At 51.0% G+C, this 23,511-nt stretch overlaps 8 protein-coding genes across 8 annotated transcripts; 5 read left to right on the top strand and 3 right to left on the bottom strand.

Annotated features, from left to right (window-relative positions):
- Positions 1-293: 293 nt before the first annotated feature.
- Asppvi_000844 (ubiquitin carboxyl-terminal hydrolase family protein) lies at positions 294-2,207 on the top strand (the record flags this gene model as incomplete). Its single annotated transcript, XM_043297149.1, has 2 exons — positions 294-972; positions 1,042-2,207. 2 exons carry the CDS (start codon positions 294-296, stop codon positions 2,205-2,207), a joined length of 1,845 nt encoding a protein of 614 aa, XP_043153084.1.
- A 361-nt stretch (positions 2,208-2,568) lies between these two features.
- On the bottom strand, positions 2,569-5,389 carry Asppvi_000843 (uncharacterized protein; the record flags this gene model as incomplete). The annotated part of the gene is made up of 4 exons (XM_043297148.1): positions 2,569-4,444; positions 4,494-4,561; positions 4,793-5,158; positions 5,354-5,389. The coding sequence occupies 4 exons, from the start codon at positions 5,387-5,389 to the stop codon at positions 2,569-2,571; spliced, it is 2,346 nt and encodes a 781-aa protein (XP_043153083.1).
- Positions 5,390-5,816: 427 nt separating this feature from the next.
- Asppvi_000842 (U3 snoRNA-associated protein UTP13) lies at positions 5,817-8,879 on the top strand (the record flags this gene model as incomplete). The annotated part of the gene is made up of 3 exons (XM_043297147.1): positions 5,817-5,990; positions 6,053-6,080; positions 6,154-8,879. 3 exons carry the CDS (start codon positions 5,817-5,819, stop codon positions 8,877-8,879), a joined length of 2,928 nt encoding a protein of 975 aa, XP_043153082.1.
- A 415-nt stretch (positions 8,880-9,294) lies between these two features.
- spp2 (spliceosome ATPase-activating subunit SPP2) lies at positions 9,295-10,905 on the bottom strand (the record flags this gene model as incomplete). Its single annotated transcript, XM_043297146.1, has 1 exon — positions 9,295-10,905. One exon carries the CDS (start codon positions 10,903-10,905, stop codon positions 9,295-9,297), a length of 1,611 nt encoding a protein of 536 aa, XP_043153081.1.
- A 755-nt stretch (positions 10,906-11,660) lies between these two features.
- eaf1 (MYB and HSA domain protein) lies at positions 11,661-16,417 on the bottom strand (the record flags this gene model as incomplete). Its single annotated transcript, XM_043297145.1, has 5 exons — positions 11,661-12,806; positions 12,862-13,019; positions 13,082-15,990; positions 16,145-16,288; positions 16,374-16,417. The coding sequence occupies 5 exons, from the start codon at positions 16,415-16,417 to the stop codon at positions 11,661-11,663; spliced, it is 4,401 nt and encodes a 1,466-aa protein (XP_043153080.1).
- A 631-nt stretch (positions 16,418-17,048) lies between these two features.
- Asppvi_000839 (putative 60S ribosome biogenesis protein Mak11) lies at positions 17,049-18,651 on the top strand (the record flags this gene model as incomplete). Its single annotated transcript, XM_043297144.1, has 2 exons — positions 17,049-17,984; positions 18,040-18,651. The coding sequence occupies 2 exons, from the start codon at positions 17,049-17,051 to the stop codon at positions 18,649-18,651; spliced, it is 1,548 nt and encodes a 515-aa protein (XP_043153079.1).
- A 632-nt stretch (positions 18,652-19,283) lies between these two features.
- Positions 19,284-20,957, top strand: Asppvi_000838 (translation initiation factor eIF2 subunit gamma; the record flags this gene model as incomplete). The annotated part of the gene is made up of 3 exons (XM_043297143.1): positions 19,284-19,816; positions 19,883-20,869; positions 20,927-20,957. The coding sequence occupies 3 exons, from the start codon at positions 19,284-19,286 to the stop codon at positions 20,955-20,957; spliced, it is 1,551 nt and encodes a 516-aa protein (XP_043153078.1).
- An 814-nt stretch (positions 20,958-21,771) lies between these two features.
- On the top strand, positions 21,772-23,457 carry Asppvi_000837 (zinc metalloprotease; the record flags this gene model as incomplete). The annotated part of the gene is made up of 5 exons (XM_043297142.1): positions 21,772-21,786; positions 21,896-22,078; positions 22,145-22,891; positions 22,977-23,169; positions 23,225-23,457. The coding sequence occupies 5 exons, from the start codon at positions 21,772-21,774 to the stop codon at positions 23,455-23,457; spliced, it is 1,371 nt and encodes a 456-aa protein (XP_043153077.1).
- Positions 23,458-23,511: the final 54 nt, after the last annotated feature.

The raw sequence follows: 23,511 nt of genomic DNA, 5'->3' as shown, positions 1-23,511 counted from the left end.
GCTTTTGAAGACCGGGATGCATGCAGGTATTTCCCATGGCTTGGGCACGTATGTAGTCTCTTGATAGGGACCAATAGAAATGACTCAAACAGTTGATACTCTCCTGAACTCAGAATATCCGCTTGGGTAGAACGTGATAACTCTTGAATGGGATGCGCATTGGTGACGCTGCATGTTTGACATGTTTGCACCTTTGGTCTGTCGCGTCTTCTAGAGCTTAGCCCGGCGATGGTTTCGGAATACCAGGTMCATCTCCGTGTCTTCTCAACTCAGGTGTTAATTTCACGGCCACGATGTCGAAGAGACAGGCAGAACTGTCGCTCGAGGACGAGCCTGCAGTAGGCTCTCCCGTTTCGAAGAAGGCTCGTGTGGAAGATGAATTTGAAGAAGGCGACCCCCGCAACGGAGCATTACCTTTGCGACGGGCCAGTGGTCAGGAAATGGAGGAGCATGAACGCAAAGGACAAAATATTCTTGCAGCAGCTGATCTTGAAGAGGAAGAGATGGAGGAAGCTATTCCAGAGAACGCCGAAGTCGCCGAATCGTCCGATGTCGATGAAGACAGGCCAGTCGTCGCGGCGCCGAAACGCCAAAGTGAACCTATGGAAGGCTACAGCGACCTCTACCTCGACACGATCAATCGCGAAATTCTCGATTTTGACTTTGAGAAGCTCTGCTCGGTTAGTCTTTCGAATATCAACGTATATGCCTGCCTGGTGTGCGGCAAATACTTCCAGGGCAGGGGCCCCAAGTCGTATGCCTACTTTCATGCTCTCGAAGTTGGACATCATGTCTTCATCAACATATCGACCAAGAAGGTTTATGTTCTTCCTGAAGGATATGAAGTCAAAAGCAAAAGCTTGGATGACATCAAATATGTGGTAGATCCTCACTACTCAAAAGAGGAGGTTTCTAAGTTGGATAAAGAGGTTCATGATGCTTTTGATCTTGCAGGTAATCGTTACAGACCTGGTAAGTCTTTTGCTCCAATTCCGTAGGAAAATTTTCAACGCAAACTAACGCTTTTCGTTTCCCTTATAGGCTTCGTCGGAATGAACAACATCAAAGCCAACGATTATCTTAACGTCGTCGTCCAGGTCTTGGCTCACGTTTTCCCAATTCGCAACTATTTCCTGCTGCATCAATTTCCTGTACCAGGCACGCCGGAGTTGGCTCTTCGCTTCAGCACATTGGTACGCAAATTGTGGAATCCCAAGGCTTTCCGCTCGCATGTTTCGCCGCACGAGTTGCTGCAGGAGATTGCGCTCCGGTCATCGAAGCGCTTCACCCTTACCCAGCAATCGGATCCAGTAGAATTCCTCTCCTGGTTTTTGAACAATCTACACCTTTCCCTAGGTGGTTCGAAAAAACCATCTTCGACCCCGACGAGTGTGATACAGGCTGCTTTTCAAGGTCACTTGAGAATTGAAAGTCAAGCCATTACTGCGCATTCAGATACACAAAACGCTCGTCTGGTCTTCACCGAATCAGGCACTATCAATAGCCAAACCACCCCGTTCCTCATTCTAACTCTGGATCTTCCGCCAACACCCCTCTTTCAATCCGCGAACCGAGAATCCATCATCCCCCATGTTCCCCTCACGACTCTTCTGAACAAGTACAACGGTATTACTGCCTCCGAGAAGCTGGCTCACCGTGTCCGACATCGCCTTCTTCATCCTCTACCGCCTTACCTCTTATTTCACATCAAACGATTCAGCAAGAACAGATTTGTTTCTGAGCGCAATCCCACTATTGTCACTTTCCCGTCGCCGCGCTCTTTAGATATGTCGCCGTACGTGGAACCTAATCCGGAAATTTGGCCACCTGGCGAACCGATTTTATATGATCTCGTCGCCAACATTATCCTGGATCCAACTGTGGCAGCACCAGGTGCCGCTGAGGATGCTGCAGAGAAGGGCCTCACCGCTGCGGGCGGAACTTCGTCGGCTGGCGCTGGTGCTGGCAGCGAGAGGGTGGCCTGGCTCGTCCAGCTCCACGACAAGGCCATGGCAGAGGAGAACAGACGGCATCAAAGCCAAGGTGTCGGGGAACAGCAAGGTCCTGAATGGCTGGAGATCCAAGATCTATTTGTCAAGAAGGCTGAGAGTGAAACTCTGTTTACGCGGGAAGGCTATCTGATGGTTTGGGAGCGTCGAAAGGTCCCTGGTATGAATAATCGGAAAGGCAAGGGCGCTGCCAGGTGAGAGACGAGTGCCCTCGCTGTGTGAAGCCGGCATTGGGAACAATATAACTCAGTGATTTACTTCCAAAAGCATCAGCTGCTGTAGATCAAGTTGCATGTGCAAGATATACTGATACAGCACTCATTTGGAGAGATACTATTGTACAATTAGATGTGATGATATAACGATGGGTATAGTGTTCCATGTAGTTTATCTTTTGCTTCACCAGCATGTAGGACACTGGAATGAAAGCTATAGGGCCATCAGTCCGTACCACGGTTTACACCCCGCAGCGCTCTCCACATAGAAGGGGGATGAAAGTCAGGCCATGCTTGTCAAATCGTAAAGTGACAAGCCAATCATTAATATTGAATAAAAACGCTCATAAACTTCCCCAACCACAGAATCGCTTGCCGATCCTGATTGCAGCGCCTGATATCACACCCCACACACTTGCATTCACTACGGATTGCAAGCCAACCATGAGGGCCATCTTGCCCATATATGCCATTATATCAGAGGAAGAGCCTCCTCCGCCCCATGCTCCAAGGGAACGGACGTCAGAACGTCGAGGCGACCCTACGGATGACAGATAGGAAAAGGCGAGGGAACGCAAATAGTATGACTCAAGGGGGATGAAGAGCGCAGTGGTGATAATAGAGGCGAGGTGTGAAGCAAGAGAGTCGACTGGATGACAGGAAAGGATCGTGACGCGGTGTGGGACAGAGGAGGCGTCCACTGTCATGTCCCCGGAAGCGAGAGCGTCTGCGAGTGGCGGTGGCAGCTCCCCATCGGAAGCCGCATGAAGGGCGTCCGCGTCCGAGGTCGGCTCGATATTGTCGTCCTGGCTTGGCTCTTCCACGCTGTCTKGTAAAATGTTGGCGAGTGTTGAGACCGGCTGCGTGGCGGGAGTATAATGCGTAGGCTGCTCATCTAATGTATGCTGACCGTGATCTTGATCGTGTAATGGAATAGCTGACGCACCGTCTCCGGCTTCAGGAGACAGTGCAGCGGTCATATTAGAAAGTCCATCGCTGTCTACAGCTTCTGAGCCAGCTAGCGTAGCGAGACTCTGCCCCTGATTCGCTAGAAGATTGTCCAGGAAATCCTGGATTGACCTACGGTCTGCTGGCGCTCCATTGTAGTCGGACCGATCGATTTCGTTGGCAGTTCTTGGATTCTGTGGACTCTGGTTGTGCGCATTACGGTTTCCCAGGACTTCTAGCTGCATGGTGATCACGTCTGAATTCTGATGGATTAACGATGCTCGGACACGCGGTGAGGTTGGAGGAGATGTTGCAGGAGACGACTGTCGAGATAGAAGGGTATCGGACCGTGAGTTGAGCCGGCTCTGAGGTTGCTCAAAGGCGCGATGGGTATCTGCCGACAGGTTGGATGTATCTGCAGCAGAAGGAATGGTGGCCGGTCTCCCTAGTGTGGCCGCCTCCAAGGAGAAAGCTGTGCTCAACTCGGCGGGCGACTGAGAAATCGGATCATCCTCACCGGACAGGACCCGGTTCTCATTATAGTCTGCATCTTGGCCATGCCCCTGTGTGGAAACGTTTAGTCCAGAAGATCCGGACTGCGCAGCTTCAGCATGATCCTGGAGAGCCAGCTCCTCAGGAGAAGCGGTGGGCCATAACGTCTCTTCCTGGGGTAAATGAGATCGGTAATGCGAAGAATTGAGCTCTGTTTGTAGCTCTGCCATGTTCAGTCGTAGAGGATCTATCCTTCCGTCCCTGAGTGGCGAACTCGCCTTCTCTTTAGGTTCACGACGTGGCCTAAGGCGAACCAACGACAACATCCAGTCTCTGAGGGAAGACAGTTCGTACATCACATCCTCTGTAAGAGACAGATTACTGCGGCGATTCTCTTCTTCTGATCTGCGTCCAAGAGTTGGTACCATCCAGTCTATCAGATCATTCTCGAACGCCACTTTGATGGAGAGCTCATCCGCAAGACTCGGCTTCGGTAGCCTTCGGCGAATCAAGCGATAGATCCTTATTTCTATTATGGGCCGCAGGTATACATAGAGATAGACGAGAAGAGAGGGAGTCTTGGATAACCCCAGCGCAAAGTTGATGATGGCTTTGAAGGAGAGCTCAGTAGGCAAAGACGGAAACTGCATTGAGGTCAAGTTGCCTATCGGGAAAAGAAACTGAATACCTGGAAGAGAATACGGTTGGACTAGATGTAGCGATTGCAGTAATGAGTATACATATGTCTGCAATGCCAAGATAAGCAGAGTGCCTCTCGCCCTGTCAAAAGAGTTAGTTGAAGACGTTCAACTTGATATCCGACACCTACGCAGAATGGAATATGTTGAGCGAGGCCCGCACAAGGCGTGACCAGGGGTCATCATTGAGATGCTTGTTCTGCAAAGAGGCAACAATGCGATCAAGCGGATGATGGCGACAGATAGATAGACAAGTAGACACCGCCCATGCGGGAATTCCGGAGAAGTAAAATCCCATTATCCCCATAGATGAGCGTTCACGACTTATGATACCCAATAGAGGAACATTGGTGTAGCTCTTGAATGCCTACGATGCACTCAATCAGAAAGGCTTTCAAGGCTTCAGATATCGGTACGACTCAGTACTTACCTGTATTCGCCCCGTCAACGACGAGGTCCACCATGAACTGAGGAAAACAGCGACTTGATCAAAAGTGGCCATGATCAGGCCATAGTCGTTTTCGGCAGCAATCATATCGATCTTCTGCTGCTCGTTTGGAGCGCCAGCGTTTCGATCTTCACTCACGACAATCCCCATTGTTGAAAGGATGTCATTCTTCGCTCTTCGTAACTCCCTGCCAAAGCTCTTAGAATCCGGGTTTATCGGATGCCCTCTTTCGTCATAATGCTGGACGTATCCGTCCGCGTGGACAGCCGAAACCCTTCGGTGAACTCGGCCAGACGCATCAGCCGCGGGGCCCACAGGAGGATCGGGGGCCTCGTACGGAGACCGGCCCTGCTTGACATCAGGTATCTTCCAACAGAATGCATAAAAACTAACACATGATCATAGCCAGCGCCTGACGTCTTCTTCCAGCAAAGCCAAACAAAGATCGTTACGGGTGTCAAGTCGGTGACCAACTAACAGGCTTCAAGGTGATATTGTCTCAAGAAAGACTACAAGGGAATGAAATATGAAATTCAAGCCTACCAGAGCAAGTCGGTTTCTATAAGCCTGCCGCCCCATTGTGAGCTACGAAGGAAACCTGATCCTGTGCGTCAAATAGTCATGAGGGCATGGTTCAGCATCATTATCCTTTGAATAAGTCGAAATCAAGATTTTTGTCCTGAAAGAAAGAACCTTGAGTGTTACAACCGCGATGAAGATGGTCGAGAGTCGCGAGTCCTATTGATACTTGGGAGGGCTGATCACGTGTGCGCTGATCGCGGCTACTGCGCTTGGTGCACGGACCAACGTTTATTGTCTTTTTTCTTTCCATTTGACAAACAGAACAAACATCCTGGAAAAAGATCAAAAGTTTCTGGAAACAGCGCAGTCCTATGTCGCTTTGAACGGCAAGAAGCATTTCAAATTGTGTGTTACTGGGCAGATTCCGGACGTATGATGGCGCGCTAGTCCCGTTGCAATATCGACTTCAAATCTACCAAGAATCATGTCTAAAGCTGTTGTCAAGACGACTTTCGAGGCGTCTCGCACGCTTCGTCCCATATATACTGGAGGAAGTACCGCGCTCGATGCCAGTGGTCGGTTACTAGTGACTTGTGTCGGCGAAGATGCATTGATTGTGGATCTTGAGACTGGCGACCAGCTTGCCAGTCTTGAAGGAGTGAGTCTCGACTTTTTACCCAAGAGAGACCGAGTCGCAAGTCGCTGACCCAGAATTGCTAGGATGGAGAAATCATCACCAGCTTAGCAAGTACGTGTTTGCCTTTTCCATTTTCGCTGCCGCCGGCCTTGTGTTTGTAGTGTGGAATTAACAACATTATCAGTCTCTCCTTCGGCCTCTCATGTCATCGTCTGCTCACGGTCCATGTCAATGCGAATCTATGCGTTAACACCCTTCGACGAAACCTCCAGAGCAATTGAAACAACTCTTCTTCGAACTTTGAAACCTCATACCGCACCTGTCGTGACATCAGCAGTGGATCCAACTAGTACACTACTCGCAACCGGCGCTGCAGATGGCTCGATCAAGGTCTGGGACATTAGGGGAGGCTATATCACACATACCTTGCATGGTCATGGCGGTGTTATATCAGCCCTGTGCTTTTTCCAGGTCCCACTTCAGGACGTTGACACAAAGGCTTCCTCGAAAAAGAAGCAGTCAAGTAAGAAGACGGTGGATGTGGACGGTGACCAGGACATGGCCGAATCAGAGTCCGCGGTGGGCTTCCGACTTGCCTCGGGAGACGAAGAGGGCAAAGTTCGAGTGTGGGATCTGAACAAAAGAAAGTCAGTGGCAATGCTTGAGTCTCACGTTTCTGTAGTACGGAGCTTGTCATACTCCCCTTCGGAAAATGCGTTGCTGTCTGCTGCTCGAGATAAGACCGTTATCGTCTGGGACGTGAGAACCTTCAAAACGCGACGAATCATACCCGTGCTCGAAAGCGTGGAAGCTGCTACATTTGTCGCCGAAAGTGGGCTGTGCATGGTGGCAGGTGAACACGGCAAATTGCGGGTCTGGGACTGCAATCGGGGAGGAGAGGTGACCAAAGAGCAAGAAGCTGGGCCTGAATTTGAGGCAGTTGTGGCCATCCACTACTTCCCTGGTATGAAGTTCGCCATGACCGTTCATGCAGACCAGACTCTGAGGCTTCATTCACTCGAGTCCTTGTCCGCCTTCAAGCCGGGCTCCACACTGGATCCTTTGGCAGTTGTCAGGCGCATATCAGGCAACGACGACGATATTATCGATTTAGCTTATGTCGGTCCGGATAGATCAATGCTGGCGCTTGCCACCAACACGGAAAGCATTCGCATTATATCAATCGCTCCGTCTGAGGACCGTCCGTTCACCCAAGACAGTGAATATTTTGGTGCTGATGTCGCACACCTTGAGGGCCATGACGATATCATCATATGCATTGACGTAGATTGGTCTGGACACTGGCTGGCGACTGGCGCGAAAGATAACTCAGCCCGTCTTTGGCGTCTTGATCCCAAGACATCATCTTATACATGTTTCGCAGTCTTCACAGGTCATGCAGAGTCCCTGGGAGCTATCAGTCTTCCTCGAGTGCCTCCCCCAGTCAACACACCCGCACACAAGGACCCCTTGAACCATCCGCCTCCGTTTCTTCTGACTGGCTCTCAAGATCGTACAATCAAGCGATGGGAGACAGGAAAGCTAGCTCCCCTCACTTCGTCGAAACCGCACGCACCCAAGGCTTTTTATACCCGAAAAGCCCACGAAAAAGACATCAATGCCCTTGACGTCAACCATTCATCAACCCTCTTTGCTTCAGCTTCACAGGATCGTACTGTGAAGATCTGGTCCACTGAAGATGGCTCTGTTGTTGGTGTCCTTCGCGGACACAAGAGAGGAGTCTGGTCTGTTCGGTTTGCCCCCAAAGACACTTCCATCATCAGCGCCGACACCAAAAGCAGTACCAACAGGGGCCTGATTGCCACAGGCTCTGGTGACAAGACGGTCAAGCTTTGGAGTTTGTCTGACTACAGCTGTCTTTTGACGTTTGAAGGACACACAAACAGTGTGCTGAAAGTCATCTGGTTGCCGCCTTCAGAATTGTCCGCCAAAGCTGAAGACGCAGAGGAAGATGATACAGATGCTTTGGTGCGCAAAATCTCTGCCCAGCCTAAACCCCTACTCGCATCTGCGGCCGCCGACGGATTGGTTAAGATTTGGTCGCCTTATACCGGCGAGGTCGAGACTACCCTCGACAATCATGAGGATCGAGTATGGGCGCTAGCGAGCCCTACACCTTCCGGCTCCCGTGCCGATGTCAAGCCGTCTACTTCGCAAAAGGCATCTACTCCGTACGCGCTCGCCTCCGGCTCAGCTGATTCCACCGTCACCTTTTGGACTGATACCACGTCTGCGACTTACACCGCTGCAGTCAGTGCCAACTCTGCCCGCATTGAGCAAGATCAGCAGCTGCAGAATTACATTAGAGCAGGGGCTTATCGCGAAGCTATCACATTAGCACTTCAGCTTAACCATCCCGCTCGACTCTTATCTATCTTCACAACCGCAATCGATGCTGCGGATAATCCGTACTCATCGGATGCAGACAAAGACGAGCGTGTCAACAGTTTGACTGGTGACGCGTCGATCGATGAGGTCCTTCAATCCCTCGATCCCTCTAACCTCCGCCTTCTTCTGCTCCGATTGCGTGACTGGAACACTAACGCGCGCACTTCTCGAGTGGCGCAGCGAATCTTATATGCTTTGTTCAGATCATATCCTGCCTCAACAATCGTGGAGCTGGCAACCTCTAGCATGGCAAAGCGAGGCAGTGATCGTCGCACTGCCGCAGGCATGAAGGATATCCTGCAGGCTTTGGCCGCATACACAGAGCGGCATTATCGCCGTATTGAGGAGCTGACGGACGAGAGCTTCCTGGTCGAATGGGTTTTGGGTGAGATGGACGGCGGCGTAGGTCTTCTGGGAGATCTCGGTGTCTCCAGCACAAGCGAGGCCAACGGTGATCAAGTACCTGAACATGAAAAGGATTTCATCATGTTGGGGGTATAGATGCTGCGCTCGTGGGCTGGTTCATGTATAAAGTATATAGAGAATGATGTATTGGCGCTTCTGGCGGAGTAMGCTTGTATTTCATATACCATTTTCGTCCTGTACGGCGAGGGAGTCTAAAAGCATTCCATTGTCTCTGTTCTTTTCCAAACCTTTGCTGCATTTCCCTTGCTTATAATGTAGTTTCGGACACTTTTGAATACAGATCTTTGCAGCCTTGAATCTATTTTAAGACTTCTTCAAGGCCACATTTGGGCATAGTCCATCGAATTTCTGTAGACAGAATGTGATATCGGGATCCCCAAATCACCAGGGGGTATCATACAAAGCAACTTAAGCACGACCATGATGTAAACAATTCTTCTCTCGCGTATGTCTATCTTATTTGAAGCCATTGTCAACCATTTCCTAGACATTAATCATCGTGTCTTCTTCTCCGCTGAGAATCTCGATCGCTGTCTCGATCACGTCCTTGCCGGCTAGACGCATGAGAGGATGAATGTCTCGAGCGATATCGGTCATCATCCCGATACCTGCTGCTCCTGTCGCGACTCCTCTCTCTCTCCCGATCCCGATCTCTGTCTTTATCCCGCTCACGGTCGCGGTCACGATCGCGCCGGTCCCTGTCTCGATCGCGATAGTAACGATCGTCTCTCCCGCTGCCGTCGTCATCATCGTACTTCCGCCGCCTAGACTGTCGATCACTAGATGACAAACTTCTGTCTCTCCGTGAAGACCCCGTTCTCCGTCTGTCAGATCGATCGCTGTCACCATCGTCGTAGTCTCGCCGACGAGAATGCCCATCCCTGTCTCTATCTCTATCTCGGTCACGTCCGCTCTTTTCAAGATTACGGTCTCGTCTTTCCCGCCAGTTGTCGTCGTCTTTCTTTGCTTTACCCTCCTTTGTCAAGGCTGTGAGCTCTTCCTCCGTAATATATTCACCAGTCTTCTTATTCCGCATCAGGACAGGCATGTAGACACCTTGTGTATTGCCTTCACCTCCCTGGGCCTCGACCGCTTTTCTAGCCCCTTTGCGCATTGCAGCTTTACCCCACGCACCAAGCTCAGCCTCCGCGCCCTTGCCGCCAGAAACGTCCTTCGCCCCGATACCCAAAAAGCCCGGTCGACGCTCGGGTATCCGGGGTGTCTGAGATCTGTCATCCGTAGCAGAAGTGCCGTATTTCCCCCGCCCGATCGACTGGCCCTCCTTCCAACCCATCCCACGCAAGAGTGCAGCACCAAACTCCTCCACTGGTATAGCGTTGTACTGGTCCAGGGTCGCCGGCTCAGGCCGCGAAGCCACATCAACTCGGAACGAGCCCGTCTCGTCGAGCCGCACAGGATATCCCTCTTCAGTTTCCCGCTTCGTACTCTCGATGACCAAGTCCGTCCGACCCTCCGTCTCGCCTTTGCTCTCGCGAATGAGCGCCTGCAGGGCAATTTCGTCCTGCGTTAGCGGCTGGCGTTCATCGACGACCGGTGGTATAAGCGGGCCAGCATCCTGCATAGCTTGGTCCTCGCTCGGTTTGGTCTCTTCGCCTTGAGAGGACTTCGCAAAGCTAAGACCGTAAGACATGCTCGGACGATCCGCCTCTTTGTTGCCTTCTGCAGTCTCGCCTCTCCTCTCAGCTTCCTGCATCGCTTGTACCTCCTTTGGGAGGAGGTTCTTCCCCCGGGGGCCTCTGTTCACCCCCACGCGGTCGCGCCAGTTGTTTTTGCTTGTTACCGGTATAACCAGTTCGCGCTTCGCTTTGTCCACTGCCCGTCCATCCGCTGACAGAACCGTTCCGGTATGGGTGTCGAACCCCGCGACGGCCTCAAATGCCGGTGGGGCTTCGTCTTCGTCGGACTCATCGTCATGAAGCCGGTGTGGGCGTCGCGCAAGCGTTCGAGGCGGCTCGGCTGCTCTCGACGGAGGAATATTGAACGCACTCTTTTTGGACTGTCCGTTAGACACAGATCCAGAGAGTGACAAAGAAAATGGTTTTGACGATCGTTTGCCGTCCTTGGGCGGCTCTGAGGACATTGTGACAACCCGCGTCGTGTCCAGACACGCAGCTTAGGAAGACGAAATGTGCTTATATATTACAGACCATATGTGTAATTTGTAAATTAGGTCAGGAAACAAAAATCATAGACACATGGCAATGCTGGAAGGCTTAGAGGTCTGCTATGTTACGTTATTGACGAGGCGGTGCGGGTGGCGAAGCACCTTTTAAGCGCGCGCTTATCCTCTTTTGCGCTTCACTACGTACTCGGTACAGTCGTTGAAGATCACCAAGTGATAAGAGGCGGGTCTAAGAAATAGGTCTAGTCGTACAATTAGCATTGTTGGCTTCTTAGATTTCATCAAATCCATCTGGATTTTCACAAGTACATCCAAGTACTTTCAAATCCATCTTATCAGTACAGGTAGTAAAAACATCTGCAGTTCCGGGGGGTCAAAGTCCCGCGAGGGAGCACACATGTATACTCGTGCATCCCGTTACATCGGGACGGATTCAGGTGCAGCTCAATGCAGCGTCCGATAAAAAAGTGGGACCGATGCGTCAGACCAAGAAGGCTGCCCCGGACAACAGGAAGCTCGAGTGGCGCAAAGGAGGGAGCGGGAAAGGGAGGTGTGACATCTCAATCGTCAAGCGAGGAAAGGAGGACGGGGAAAAGTGGGCAATAAAAGTATTGTGGGGTGGGAAAAATATGTACAAGTGAAGTAGAAAAGAAGTGTAGCGCATGAGTAGACAACAAAAAGATTTTTGCACCAGAGAGCACAGATTCCAAGCCTCAGCCACTAGGAATCTGAGCCTGAGCGGGATGAGGACTCTTGCTTGAGCCTGGTACGGGACCCGCCTGAGCACTTCCACTGCGTTGTGTTTGCGGTGTAGCGCTACGGCTCTGCTGGGGAAGAGCGCCATTCATCGCAGGTGAGTTGCCTACTCCAATTCGATTCTGTTGAGCAGGCTGCGGGACACGCATCATAGGCGAGAATCCTTGCGACGGAGGAACTTGCATTCCCGGTCCCCCATTCATGCCAGGTTGAGGAGATTGAAAATTGCCGTCGTGAGGAACTTGATAGTTGGCTTGGACACTAGCCATGTTACCTGCGGCGGCATTCATGGCCACCTGGGACATTCGCTGCTGCTGGTATTGATGTAGCCGGTCTGTGGCCAACTTGTTCACTTGCTCTGGGGTCATGTTAGGGTTACTCCGCTGAATCTGGTTCTGGATGCTACTGATCGTCGGGACAACCCCGCCCGATAGAAGATTGGGCTGGCCCATTCGAGGAGAAGGAGTGGATACGCCTTGGGGCATGGCATTGTGGAGAGACGGGCTTTGCATTCCGCTGCCGGCCTGGAGAGCCGCCATCATAGCTGGGTTATTTGGGGCGCCGTTGACATTAGGCAGATTCATATTCGGAGAGTGAGAGCCTTGCGGTCCGAACTGCTGTTGATTGTGAAACTGTTGCTGTGCTTGTTGAGCCTGAGGTTGCTGATGTTGCGGTGGCTGCGGTGGCTGCCGAGACTGCAAGATACGCTGCTGTTCTTGTAGGCGGTTTGCTTCGCGAATAACGCGGGTATTATCCGGAGATGTCTGCATTGACATTCCAGGTCGACCAGCCGGGCCCTGTGGCATCCCGCCCTGCGGCATCATCTTCATCGCCATCGGATTCGGAGGTATGGGGCCATTCATGGGTGGTCCACCCGTCGGCATGCCTTGCATGTGAGGTCGGCTTTGGCTGACGCCCATCCCTGGCGGTATACCATTCGGCAATGCGTTAGGCATTCCATTAGGCATCCCGTTAGGTGTTGCGCCAGGTATACCCGGAGTTCCAGGATTATGAGGTATACCATTAGGGGTTCGTCCAGGTGGAGCGTTCATCATTGGCTGCTGGTTAGGTACTTGACCTGCACGCTGAGCTGCCAAATTTGCCTGGAAGAAGTCAGTGACCAGATGCATTACTATGGAGAGTGATACAAAGACTTACTCTCTGCTGGGCTATCATTTGCTGACGGTATTGCTCTTGCCTTTCCTGAAGTTTCAACTCCCGATCGTATTTGAGCCGACTGAACTCGGCAGGGGACGAGATAGGAGGCTTCGGCTGGTTTGCTTCATTGACCTTCCTCAGCGAAGCAAGATGAGAAGCTGGACGAAATAACGATAGAGGTCAGCGTAATCCAACCCTCTCAGTTATATAGAAAACTCACCGTGTTGCTGCTTCTGAAGCATCGTCTCACGCTTCTTAGCCAGCTTTCGCATAGCATCCAGCAATGCAAGATGCTTCGAGGACCTCCTTCTGTCGACTCGTACAGGTTGTGTTGTACGCCTGCGAATCGGTTGCTGGGCTTGGGCACTGCTGTTGCCCCCCTGCTGCTGTTGCTGTTGCTGCTGTTGCTGCTGAGCAGCCTGCTGTTGGGCCAAGACAGTGCGTTGGGCAGTTTCTATTCTCTGGTGATACGCGCGAAAATATTGTGTTTTCGACATGTCGGCAGGCAGTCCTTCTAATCCCACCCATCGTTCGAAACATTCCCAGGGTGTCCGTCTCTCAGCGCCCGACGTAAATTGCGATGATGGAGTAAGGCAGCTGGATATCAACGACCAATTGTATGAATACTCCTTCACAAGACGTCGCAGCTCGTCGTCTTCAGCATATGTCCACTGAGATGACTGCCTGGACTCGAAGAAACCAACGGAAGGCATAGGGTATTCAGTTGGGGGCCTGAAGGAATGACCGGGATGAATGCGATCCCGGATGGGTTTATTCTCAGGCCTGAAAAGCGCAACATTTGTCTGTTCAGGTGGCAAGTCTAACATGCCGTGCTCCGGATTAGAATCGTATTGCGAGTAGTCATAGCGGCTACGCTTTCTTGGTGGCTCAGTCTCGTGAAACTTGATCCTACCAGAAGCATATTTCGAGACGGGCAACAATTCGGTTTTCCAGGCAGAATCGGGAGGCTGCTCGAATATCGGCAGATTGGTCCCAGGAGCGATCTTCACCGGTGTGTATATCGGCAGCTCATCAAGGAGTTTCTGGGCTGCAGGTGTCATGTCTAACGAAAAAGTGAATTCATCTGAGCCAAGGGAGAAGATTGCGGCTGGAGCGACAGTGTCACGGAGATCGGGACGTATCTCGTCGTTGAAGCCATCGCTGACGGATTCATCTTCTGCGGACGGTATGAGATCCGGAGTAGACTGCGATACAACGAGCATCTCCTCAGTGGTCTCCTCCGGCGGTGAGATCATGCTGGATGCGTAGACCTCTTTCTTTTCAAAATCCGATGAAGGTATCCTGCCCGGCGCACGAAGAAGGGCACGATGCTCTGGGTCACTGTTGACATACTCGGCGCACCAGTCAGCACAGCTCTTCGCCGCTGCGATCTTCCATTTTCGTTCTTCGCGGAAGTCGGTGCGCATCCACTTCATATGATCAAGCAGGACGTCCCAATGCGTTCCCTGCCGAGGAGGCTCGACCGAGCGCTTCAATTGGCGAAGCGGCCATCTGTTCGCATTCTGTAGAGCATAAATTCGACGCAAGGTACGGCAGTCCATTTGCTCTTGATATTCAAGGAGGTGGTTGGAAGTTGTAAGTGTCTTGTGAGCTGAAGCCAGCAGCGTGCTAAGATTGGTTCCTCGAGGAGGAGCATAGGCCTTGTTCTGAAACAAAGTAAATAGATAGTCCTGCTCTTCGTTCAACCTAGCTAATTCGCCCGCATATTGGCGGACAATATCCAAAGAATCATCCTTTTCTTGTTGCTGTTGTAGTTGTTGCTGCTGCTTGGGGAAAACGACAGTCGACAGCTTGCTCCTCTCTTTCTCTCGTGCTTTTCTATCTTTCAAGCGCATCTTTGCTGCAGATTCGGGCGAGGCGCTAGGAGGAGCTCGCACCATATCAGCAGGTTTCTCCATCGGATGAGCTTTCTCAGGTTGCATGACAGATGGTTTTGGAGTCTCGCCGAGTATCTCAGATACAGACTTGTGTCGGATGGCCCCAGATGATACACGAGTTGTCATACGTTCTGGCTGAGCAGGAATCATAGCGGCAGCCGTTGGTTTCTTCGCAGCTGGAGTTGTTGGCGCAACCACCTTAACTTCAGCGCCAACTTGAGGCTGGGTCTCTTCCTGTATACGCTGTGACGGTGGCTGGGACTCCTCGGGAGTGACAACAACTCCATCTGGCCTCTTCGGTTCAAGAGGCACTACAGATGCGGAAGTCTGGTCTTGTGTCTCCTTTAATGGATCGACTGCCGCAGACGGGGTGGGACCGACATCCTCCTTGATTACTTCATTGGACAGACTGCTTGCCGTTGTAACGTCGCCGATCGACTTGCTTGCTAAGGTGCTCTGTTGAAGAGATTGCGCCGCCTCCAGCTGAAGCTGTTCGTCCGGCGTGGACGGGACCAAGCTTGGCTGTAATCGTACTGGCCCAACATGTTTCGGGCTCCGCGCAACTTGATCCCCTCCTTCTGTAACTTCCTCGGCAGGACTGGTATCAGGGGAGACAGCGACAGGAACGGGAGTGTTGTTGGAATAAGGGCCTGCGGACGAGGCGGGTGAGAGAGGTTGATCTTCCAAAGACTGAGCCAATACTAGAGACGGGCGACTTTCAGGCTTTCTTTGCGCAGATGGTAGTTGGTTTGAGGCCGCGCGCGGAGGTGCGACTTCGCCGGGGGGCTGCTCTTTCAGAGCCGGAGAAACGCTGGCATTCACAGATCCGTGGCTGGTACTGGTAGGTGGAGATTCAAGCACCGGAAGGCTCGCCTTTTGTGGCAGTTGGTCAGGTTGCGCAGACGTCGCAGGTGACTTGTCGACTTGCGTGGTTTCGGAAGTTACAGCGAGCGCCGGCTGCTGGTGGATGCGCGCATCAGCCTTTTTAAGCGAATCTTCAACTAGTGTCTGTTCGATCACCTGTGCAGACTGTCCCTCCCGCTGCTGGAAACCAGGCGCGATGCCTCGAACGGCACCTTCCGCTTTAGAAGGCGTATTGACAGATGAGACATCTTGTGTTTGCACAACCGAGTCAATCACCTCCGGTGATGTCTGCTGTTCTTCAGGGCGCGGGATGAGAGCTGCAAAGTCGGGGAATGGTGGAAGAGTAGCTTCATTGAAATAGCGACCTCTATAGATGTATTAGGAATACGCAAAGAATTCGAATACCGGGATGTAATGCGTAATACGAGGAATGAGAGTTAAAAGAGAATAACAAATAACGACAGATGGAAAACAAAAACGAATGCATGTAATATCCAGTGAGATGCAGTATAGTTACTTACTTAGAGAGGTCGTTGGCGTCAAGAAACGTCTGTTCTTTTTGGTGATATAGCGCATTGGTCGGAGCGTTCTCGGTCGCGCCCGCGAAGCCTACGGTCGCAAAGTAGAGCTCGCTCAGTTTGCGCTTCCGCGACAACAAACAACGTCTGCAAAAAAATTAAAATAAGCGATAATTCGATATAGGAGATCATATACAGTAGAAAAAGTCGCTCAAAAATATCAAATACTTACGCGATCTCATCGTTCTTGGAGCGGAGTAGCTCGTCACGGAGCATCGAGTCTATTTCGGGAACACAGCATCCGATTAACGCGCTAAAAAGAAGGGGGATGGGTTGAGCGAAGTCATCCAGATGGAAAAAGTCGCTCAAAAATGATGAAGCCGGTGGGGTTGTGTGGTTATGTGATGAAGAAAAATTGAGACGCGAAGATTTCACCGTTGAAGGGATTTTTGAAGTGTGGTGATGAAACTTCTAAACGGGTAGTACGGGTGAGTTTGGTTGGTTGATTCTGGTTACTGCTTGGTGATGGGGGAGGGCAAGTGTTAGGTATGAAAGGGTGCCGGGAACAGTCTTGTTAATGGCGTTCAGGTAGGGACAAGGCCAAGCAACAAAAGAGTATGTAAGTCAGGAATGAGATCAGGGGTGTTGTTGCAGCCTCAGGCGTCAAGGCCACCAGCTTCAGAGCGTCCACTATGACCGCATTCGGATTTAGTACCAGACTACCTTACTGTAGTGGTGACCGCGCCACAGGCATCGAGGCCGCCTACTCAAACTGTCACCGCCTAAGACTGCGATAAGTCTGGCAGAAAAAAAAGTTAGCCGTTTTCCAGCATTATAGAAGCGTTGAACTGTTGATATTAGATCGCTTAAGACACATCGTTGGAGGAATCACTGAATAAACACAGTCATGGCTAAGCGGAAGAGAGAACAATCTTCCAAAGATACTCAAGCTTCTGCGAAGCCGGCGAAAGTTGTCAAACCATCCACAGCTCAGAATGTGGTCTCGTCTGATGCGGCCAGTCCTGCGGTCACTTTGCAGATAGTCACTGGCTCTTATGAGCGGGTGCTACATGGCTTTACTGCTGCTGTTTCTCTGGCCTGCTTCAACTCTACGGATTCTGATGAAGCTGAAACCGACAAAAATCTAGTTCAATTCGTTGATACTTTCCTGTTCGAAGCTCATGCGTCTGCTATCCGTTGCCTTGCTTTGTCTCCGGTGCCAAAGAAAGATTCTACCGAACCACCCAAAGTCATCTTGGCCAGTGGAGGCACGGATGAGCGAATCAATCTCTACTCGCTGTCTGCCGCTCCTCCAACGGTGAATGAGCATTATCCAACTGTTCCGACCCTTGCTGGAAATAAAGTCCTCGAGAACCCGAAAAACCGAGAACTTGGCTCTCTTCTTCACCATAGTGCTTATATCTCCGCGTTGCATTTTCCTTCACGCTCCAAGTTATTGGCTGCTGCGGAGGATAATACCATTTCTGTCACGAAGACTCGCGACTGGACAGTTGTCTCTACTATCAAGGCCCCGCGTCCCAAACTCCAGGGGAGACCAAGTGGTGACACTGCGCCGCCCGGAGGCGCTCCCTCGGGAGTCAACGATTTCGCAGTGCATCCCAGTATGAAGCTCATGCTCTCTGTTGGTAGAGGAGAAAAATGCATGAGACTTTGGAATTTGGTGACAGGAAAGAAGGCTGGGGTGTTGAACTTTAGCAAGGAAATCCTGCAGAGTGTGAAGGAAGGTCGCTGGAGCACTGGCGAAGGCAGAAAGATTGAATGGAACTCAAAGGGTGAAGAGTTCGCAGTTGCATTTGAATGGGGAGCCGTCGTCTTTGGAATAGTGAGTATTCCCGTCGACCGTCTGAATCTGCGCGAGCAAGTCTAACCATTTATAGGATTCGACACCCGTTTGCAGGGTGCTACCAAGTCCACGAAGCAAGGTGCATCAGATGAAATACGTCGCCCTTGATCCCTCTGCGGAAGACGGCGAGGAGCTGCTTGCTGTCTCCACAGAGGATGGCAGAATCATATTCTACTCAACTAAGAAGTTGCAGAAGGCTGCAGATGACGACGAATCTCCAATTCCTTACGCTGAAGCTGTTGCTGAGCTCGGTGGCAGGGCATCTGGCTTTCCTGGCAGAGTCAAAGATTTCGAGATCTTGAATGTGGGAGAGGAGTCCACCGCACAGAAGGGCGATCTTCTTGTGGTTACCGGGAACAGCGAGGGTCTTGTGCGCGTATGGATGCTGCGCGCGAATAGTCTCATTCGTAATACGAAGGAGAAGCCGAAGCCGGGGGCTTCTGATGACAAGAGCCAAGGATCAAGGAATCTGCAGGTTGGAAAACTCTTGAACGTCTATGAGACAGGGAATAGGATAACCTGCCTCAGGGCCTTCGTCATGCTACCTCCAGACCCAACGCTTGATGATTTTGAAGAGAGCTCGGAAAACGACATTGAGGAGGACGAAGAAGAGGAGTCCTCCGGCGAAGGGAGTGACGAAGAATGAATGTACATAGCTTCCAGTGATATTGTTCTATATACCCGACCATGTGCTCATAGACCACCGGATGTAAATTACTAAAAGCAACACATTTTGTTCGACTACTCTCCTAGAATGACTGAGCAAACATCAAGGCTGTACCGTACCATAAGGATGCTATCATGACAGTTAATTATGCTGGGCTCATCTACTGGTTGACATGAGTCATTCAAGTGTGGCATTGAAGAAAGCAACCAGGTGTTTAAGCTCGGTAAGATGGAAAGATCAACCAACTTCATTCCTTCATCAAGATCAGTATATCCATGAGTTTCATACGAGAAAGAAGAATAATAATAATACCACGAATTTCCCGAGTTTATAGATAGATTGACCTGTTCTTTTCTCGATTGACCGTATCAACCCAACGCAACTGGCAGCCCACAGGGCACGAAAGAGGCTCCCACCGCCCACTCACACTCCACTGCACAAACCAGAACCCCACTGGTATCATATCGCCTCCGTTTTCCAAGCAAGCAAATTTCATCCAACAACGGAACCCTTGATTATCACCCCTCCACTCTCGGACTAACACCTTCCTTTAACCCCAAGGATTCTCCATCTCCCTGTCCGTGAACAATCAAAGGGTTATTATCGCAATCATGGCTACCAACGGCGATTTTACCGACGATGAATCGCAGCCTGGCTCTCCCATGCTGGATGCGGCGAACGGCCAGGAAGACATTGAAGAACAGGAGCCTCTTGATGTGGAAGAAAAGCCCCTCAAGTCTGCGATGAAGAAAGGCGCAGCGCCCCCTGCTCCTCAGCCGAAGCGTCCAGAACTCCCCGAGCAGCCCGACCCAGAGACTCTCGACTTGTCGACACTCACCCCTCTGTCGCCCGAGATTATCGCGCGCCAGGCCACAATTAACATCGGTACTATCGGACACGTCGCTCACGGCAAGTCGACTGTGGTGAAGGCTATTTCGGAAGTGCAGACTGTCCGGTTCAAAAACGAGTTGGAGCGGAATATTACCATCAAGCTTGGTTACGCCAACGCGAAAATCTACAAGTGCGACAACCCTGAGTGCCCCCGCCCGACGTGCTTCAAGAGTTACAAGAGTGAAAAGGAGGTCGACCCTCCATGTGAGAGAGAAGGATGCAAAGGTCGTTACAGATTGCTGAGACATGTCTCGTAAGTAGAACAAGTTTTGCGTTCGTGTCTCGAAGGGGACTAATAGCTAATCCTCATTACTCACAGGTTCGTCGACTGCCCTGGGCACGATATTCTCATGAGTACCATGTTGTCAGGTGCCGCCGTCATGGACGCCGCCCTTTTGCTGATTGCCGGAAACGAAGCTTGCCCCCAGCCTCAGACTTCGGAGCACTTGGCAGCTATTGAAATCATGAAGCTCAGCCATATCATCATTCTGCAGAACAAGGTTGATCTGATGAGGGAAGACGGTGCTCTGCAACATTACCAATCAATCCTGAAATTCATTCGTGGTACTGTTGCCGATGGCTCTCCTATCATTCCCATCTCTGCTCAGCTCAAGTACAACATCGACGCTGTCAACGAATACCTTGTTTCGCACATCCCGGTTCCAGTCCGTGACTTCACTGCGTCTCCTCACATGATTGTCATCCGTTCCTTCGACGTCAACAAGCCCGGTGCGGAGATCGATGAGTTGAAGGGTGGTGTTGCAGGTGGCTCTATCCTCACTGGTGTGCTGAAGCTGAACGACGAGATTGAGATTCGCCCCGGTCTCGTTACCAAGGACGAGAACGGCAAGATTCAGTGCCGCCCCATCTTCTCCCGTGTTGTCTCGCTCTTTGCTGAGCACAACGATCTGAAGTTCGCTGTTCCTGGAGGTTTGATCGGTGTTGGAACCCGTGTCGACCCTACCCTGTGCCGTGCCGATCGTCTCGTCGGTTTCGTCCTGGGTCACMGTGGCCGTTTGCCGGCCATCTACACTGAACTGGAGGTCAACTACTTCCTGCTGCGTCGCCTGCTCGGTGTCAAGACTGCCGACGGCAAGCAGGCCAAGGTCGCCAAGCTCACCAAGAACGAGGTCCTCATGGTTAACATCGGCTCTACGGCCACTGGTGCTAAGGTTATGGGTGTGAAGGCTGATGCTGCCAAGCTCAGCTTGACCAGCCCGGCTTGTACAGAGATTGGAGAGAAGATTGCTATCAGCCGGAGAATTGACAAGCATTGGCGTCTGATCGGCTGGGCCAATATTGTCGCGTAAGTCATCCTGACTATCCATCGTTGATATGGATTCATATAACTAATCTGCTACAGTGGTAACACTCTTGAGCCCATTCTGAACTAGGCAAAATTCGCTTGTCAGGTCAATTGGGTCGACCTGCTCGTGGAGCTGTTGAGGGAGACATATGGGGTCCCAGCTCACTCGCATTCCCCGATTTGTCGCCAGCAGATCTAGGCAGTGGAAGCAGCAGATAAGAAAAGTTGATTACTCGAGGTCACGAAGAGCGTCGGGATTCACTCCAATTTAGAGAACACAGGAAGCTCCGACATTCATCTCTTCCAGCTGTTGGAGCTCTGAGGAGGTTGTTTACGAGATGCAGAGACGGCCGTACTCAAGGGGTTCTTAAAAGGTTAGAGGCCGTCTGTTTTGGTAGAGACATGGGTGCATAAAAGGATGAGTCACGTTGATGAAGTGCCACTACTTCTGTGATGTGTTTTATGAAGCTGTTCTTATGTGAAAACTTTCTATTTTCTTTTATATATTTGTTGCTTTGTCTCCTACTGTGGAGTACATGTGTAGATGCTTTGCCAGGTAACAGATGAAGTATCTAAGCGAACAACACGGTGGGGAGGAGTTAACCATATGACCAAAGTTGGATATGCGATATATACAGAATAGACTATCAAACCTGTTATAGTCCTAGATCTCAAAGATCATATCCATTGATGCCCTAAAAAGTATGCGGATTGACATTCTTTGTTCTGTCAGCTGGAGATGCGGCCAGTTTGCACTAAAGTGGTGTTGACTAAGACTAATGTTAAATCACCATCCATCGAGCGGGAGTACTTGCATCTGTCAACACCACAAGGCTGCGAACAACAGGTTAAAAACACAGCGCCTTGTTCAAATCGCCTGTTGTTGTGCTGAATTTTCAGCCATGTATATCCTCGAGGTAAGCTCTCCGAGCTCGTCCCTTTGGAGCCACCTTATTATGTTCTGTTGATATTGTTCATGCTGTACCTTGCTTTCTCAAGCTGACCTAACGATTCTGCCCTCGACAGCAACTTGCGCGTCTTCTGGATCGCCCGCTCTTCCCCTGGAAGAATGTTCTCGTGGGTTTCTCTTTAGGTCAATTCATTCTCGAAGGATTCTTGTCCTTCCGGCAATACAAGGTGTTGCAGCGGACAAAGCCACCCAAGGTGCTGGAGAATGAAGTGTCACAGAAAGTCTTCGATCAGAGTCAGGTAAGCAGAGATGGTAATATTGCTATTGTAAGATTGCGGGTCTGATGTGTTCGTCCTTCTCTATAGGCGTATGGCCGCGCAAAAGCCAAGTTTGGTTTCATCTCGGGTCTTTACGGTCAAATCCAGAATCTTGCGTTCATCTACGGCGATGTCCTCCCCAAGCTTTGGGGATTGAGCGGTCTCTTGCTAGCCCGGTACTTCCCCTCTCGGTTTCAGGGTGAGATTTCCCAGACGCTTCTGTTCATCTTCGGTTTCAACCTAATCAGCACCGTCCTGTCCCTGCCAATTTCCTACTACAATACCTTCGTTCTAGAGGAGAAGTTTGGCTTCAACAAGCAGACTCTCAAGCTCTGGGTCACGGACATGCTCAAGGGTCAGATGCTGGGAATTGTATTGGGAACCCCGATCATCAGCGCCGTGCTTAAGATCGTCCAGAAGACTGGCAACTCGTTCTTCTACTACCTGTGGCTCTTTGGTGTCTTCGTTCAGGTCTTCGCTATCACCATCTACCCCATTGTCATCCTGCCACTGTTCAACAAGCTCTCGCCCCTAGAGCCTGGCGCATTGAAAACAGGCGTTGAGAGCCTCGCCCGGAAGCTCAACTTTCCTCTCCATGAGCTGTATGTCATTGACGGCAGCAAGCGGAGTGCTCACAGCAACGCGTACTTCTACGGACTGCCGTGGAAAAAGCACATTGTCATCTATGATACTCTGATTGAGAAGAGCGAGACTGAGGAAGTCGTCGCCGTCTTGAGTCATGAACTTGGTCACTGGAGCCTCGGCCACACTACTAAGCTTTTCGCTATTGCTCAGGTACGTGTTTACTGAACAGCTTCTTGATATTGCCCCCTTATGGAGACAAAGACGTGCAGATGAAGGCTAATGGTCTATGTTATAGTCTCACATGTTCTACATCTTCGCCCTATTCTCGGTTTTTGTGAACAACAAGTCCCTGTATCAATCATTTGGCTTCCACCAGGAAATGCCCATCATGATTGGATTCCTCCTGTTCTCAGATGCTCTGGCTCCCATGGATGCTGTCGTCAAACTCTTGATGAACATTCTCAGCCGCAAATTCGAATTCGAAGCTGGTATGATTCCTGTCCTCTTGTACCTTTCTAGAAACAGAAACTGACTGCGCCACAGATGCCTTCGCAGTGAAGCTCGGGTATTCCGAACAGCTTGCCGCGTCGCTTCTCAAGCTTCAGATCCAGAACTTGAGCACCATGGACGCTGACTGGATGTATGCCAGTTACCACTACTCTCACCCAATCCTATCCGAGCGACTCAAGGCGCTTGGCTGGCAGGGAGGAAAGGTCACCGACGCGAAGACGGAAGACAGTGAAAAGCCGGTCAAGGCTGCTGACCGGGAGCTCTAACTCAACCAATTATCCTCGCTCGTTATAAGTCCTATATCTCCTGTTTCGTTCCGT

The sequence above is a fragment of the Aspergillus pseudoviridinutans genome (assembly GCF_018340605.1).
Source record: "Aspergillus pseudoviridinutans IFM 55266 DNA, scaffold_1, whole genome shotgun sequence".
Lineage (NCBI taxonomy): Eukaryota > Fungi > Ascomycota > Eurotiomycetes > Eurotiales > Aspergillaceae > Aspergillus > Aspergillus pseudoviridinutans.
This window is presented reverse-complemented; position numbering and strand designations above follow the sequence as displayed.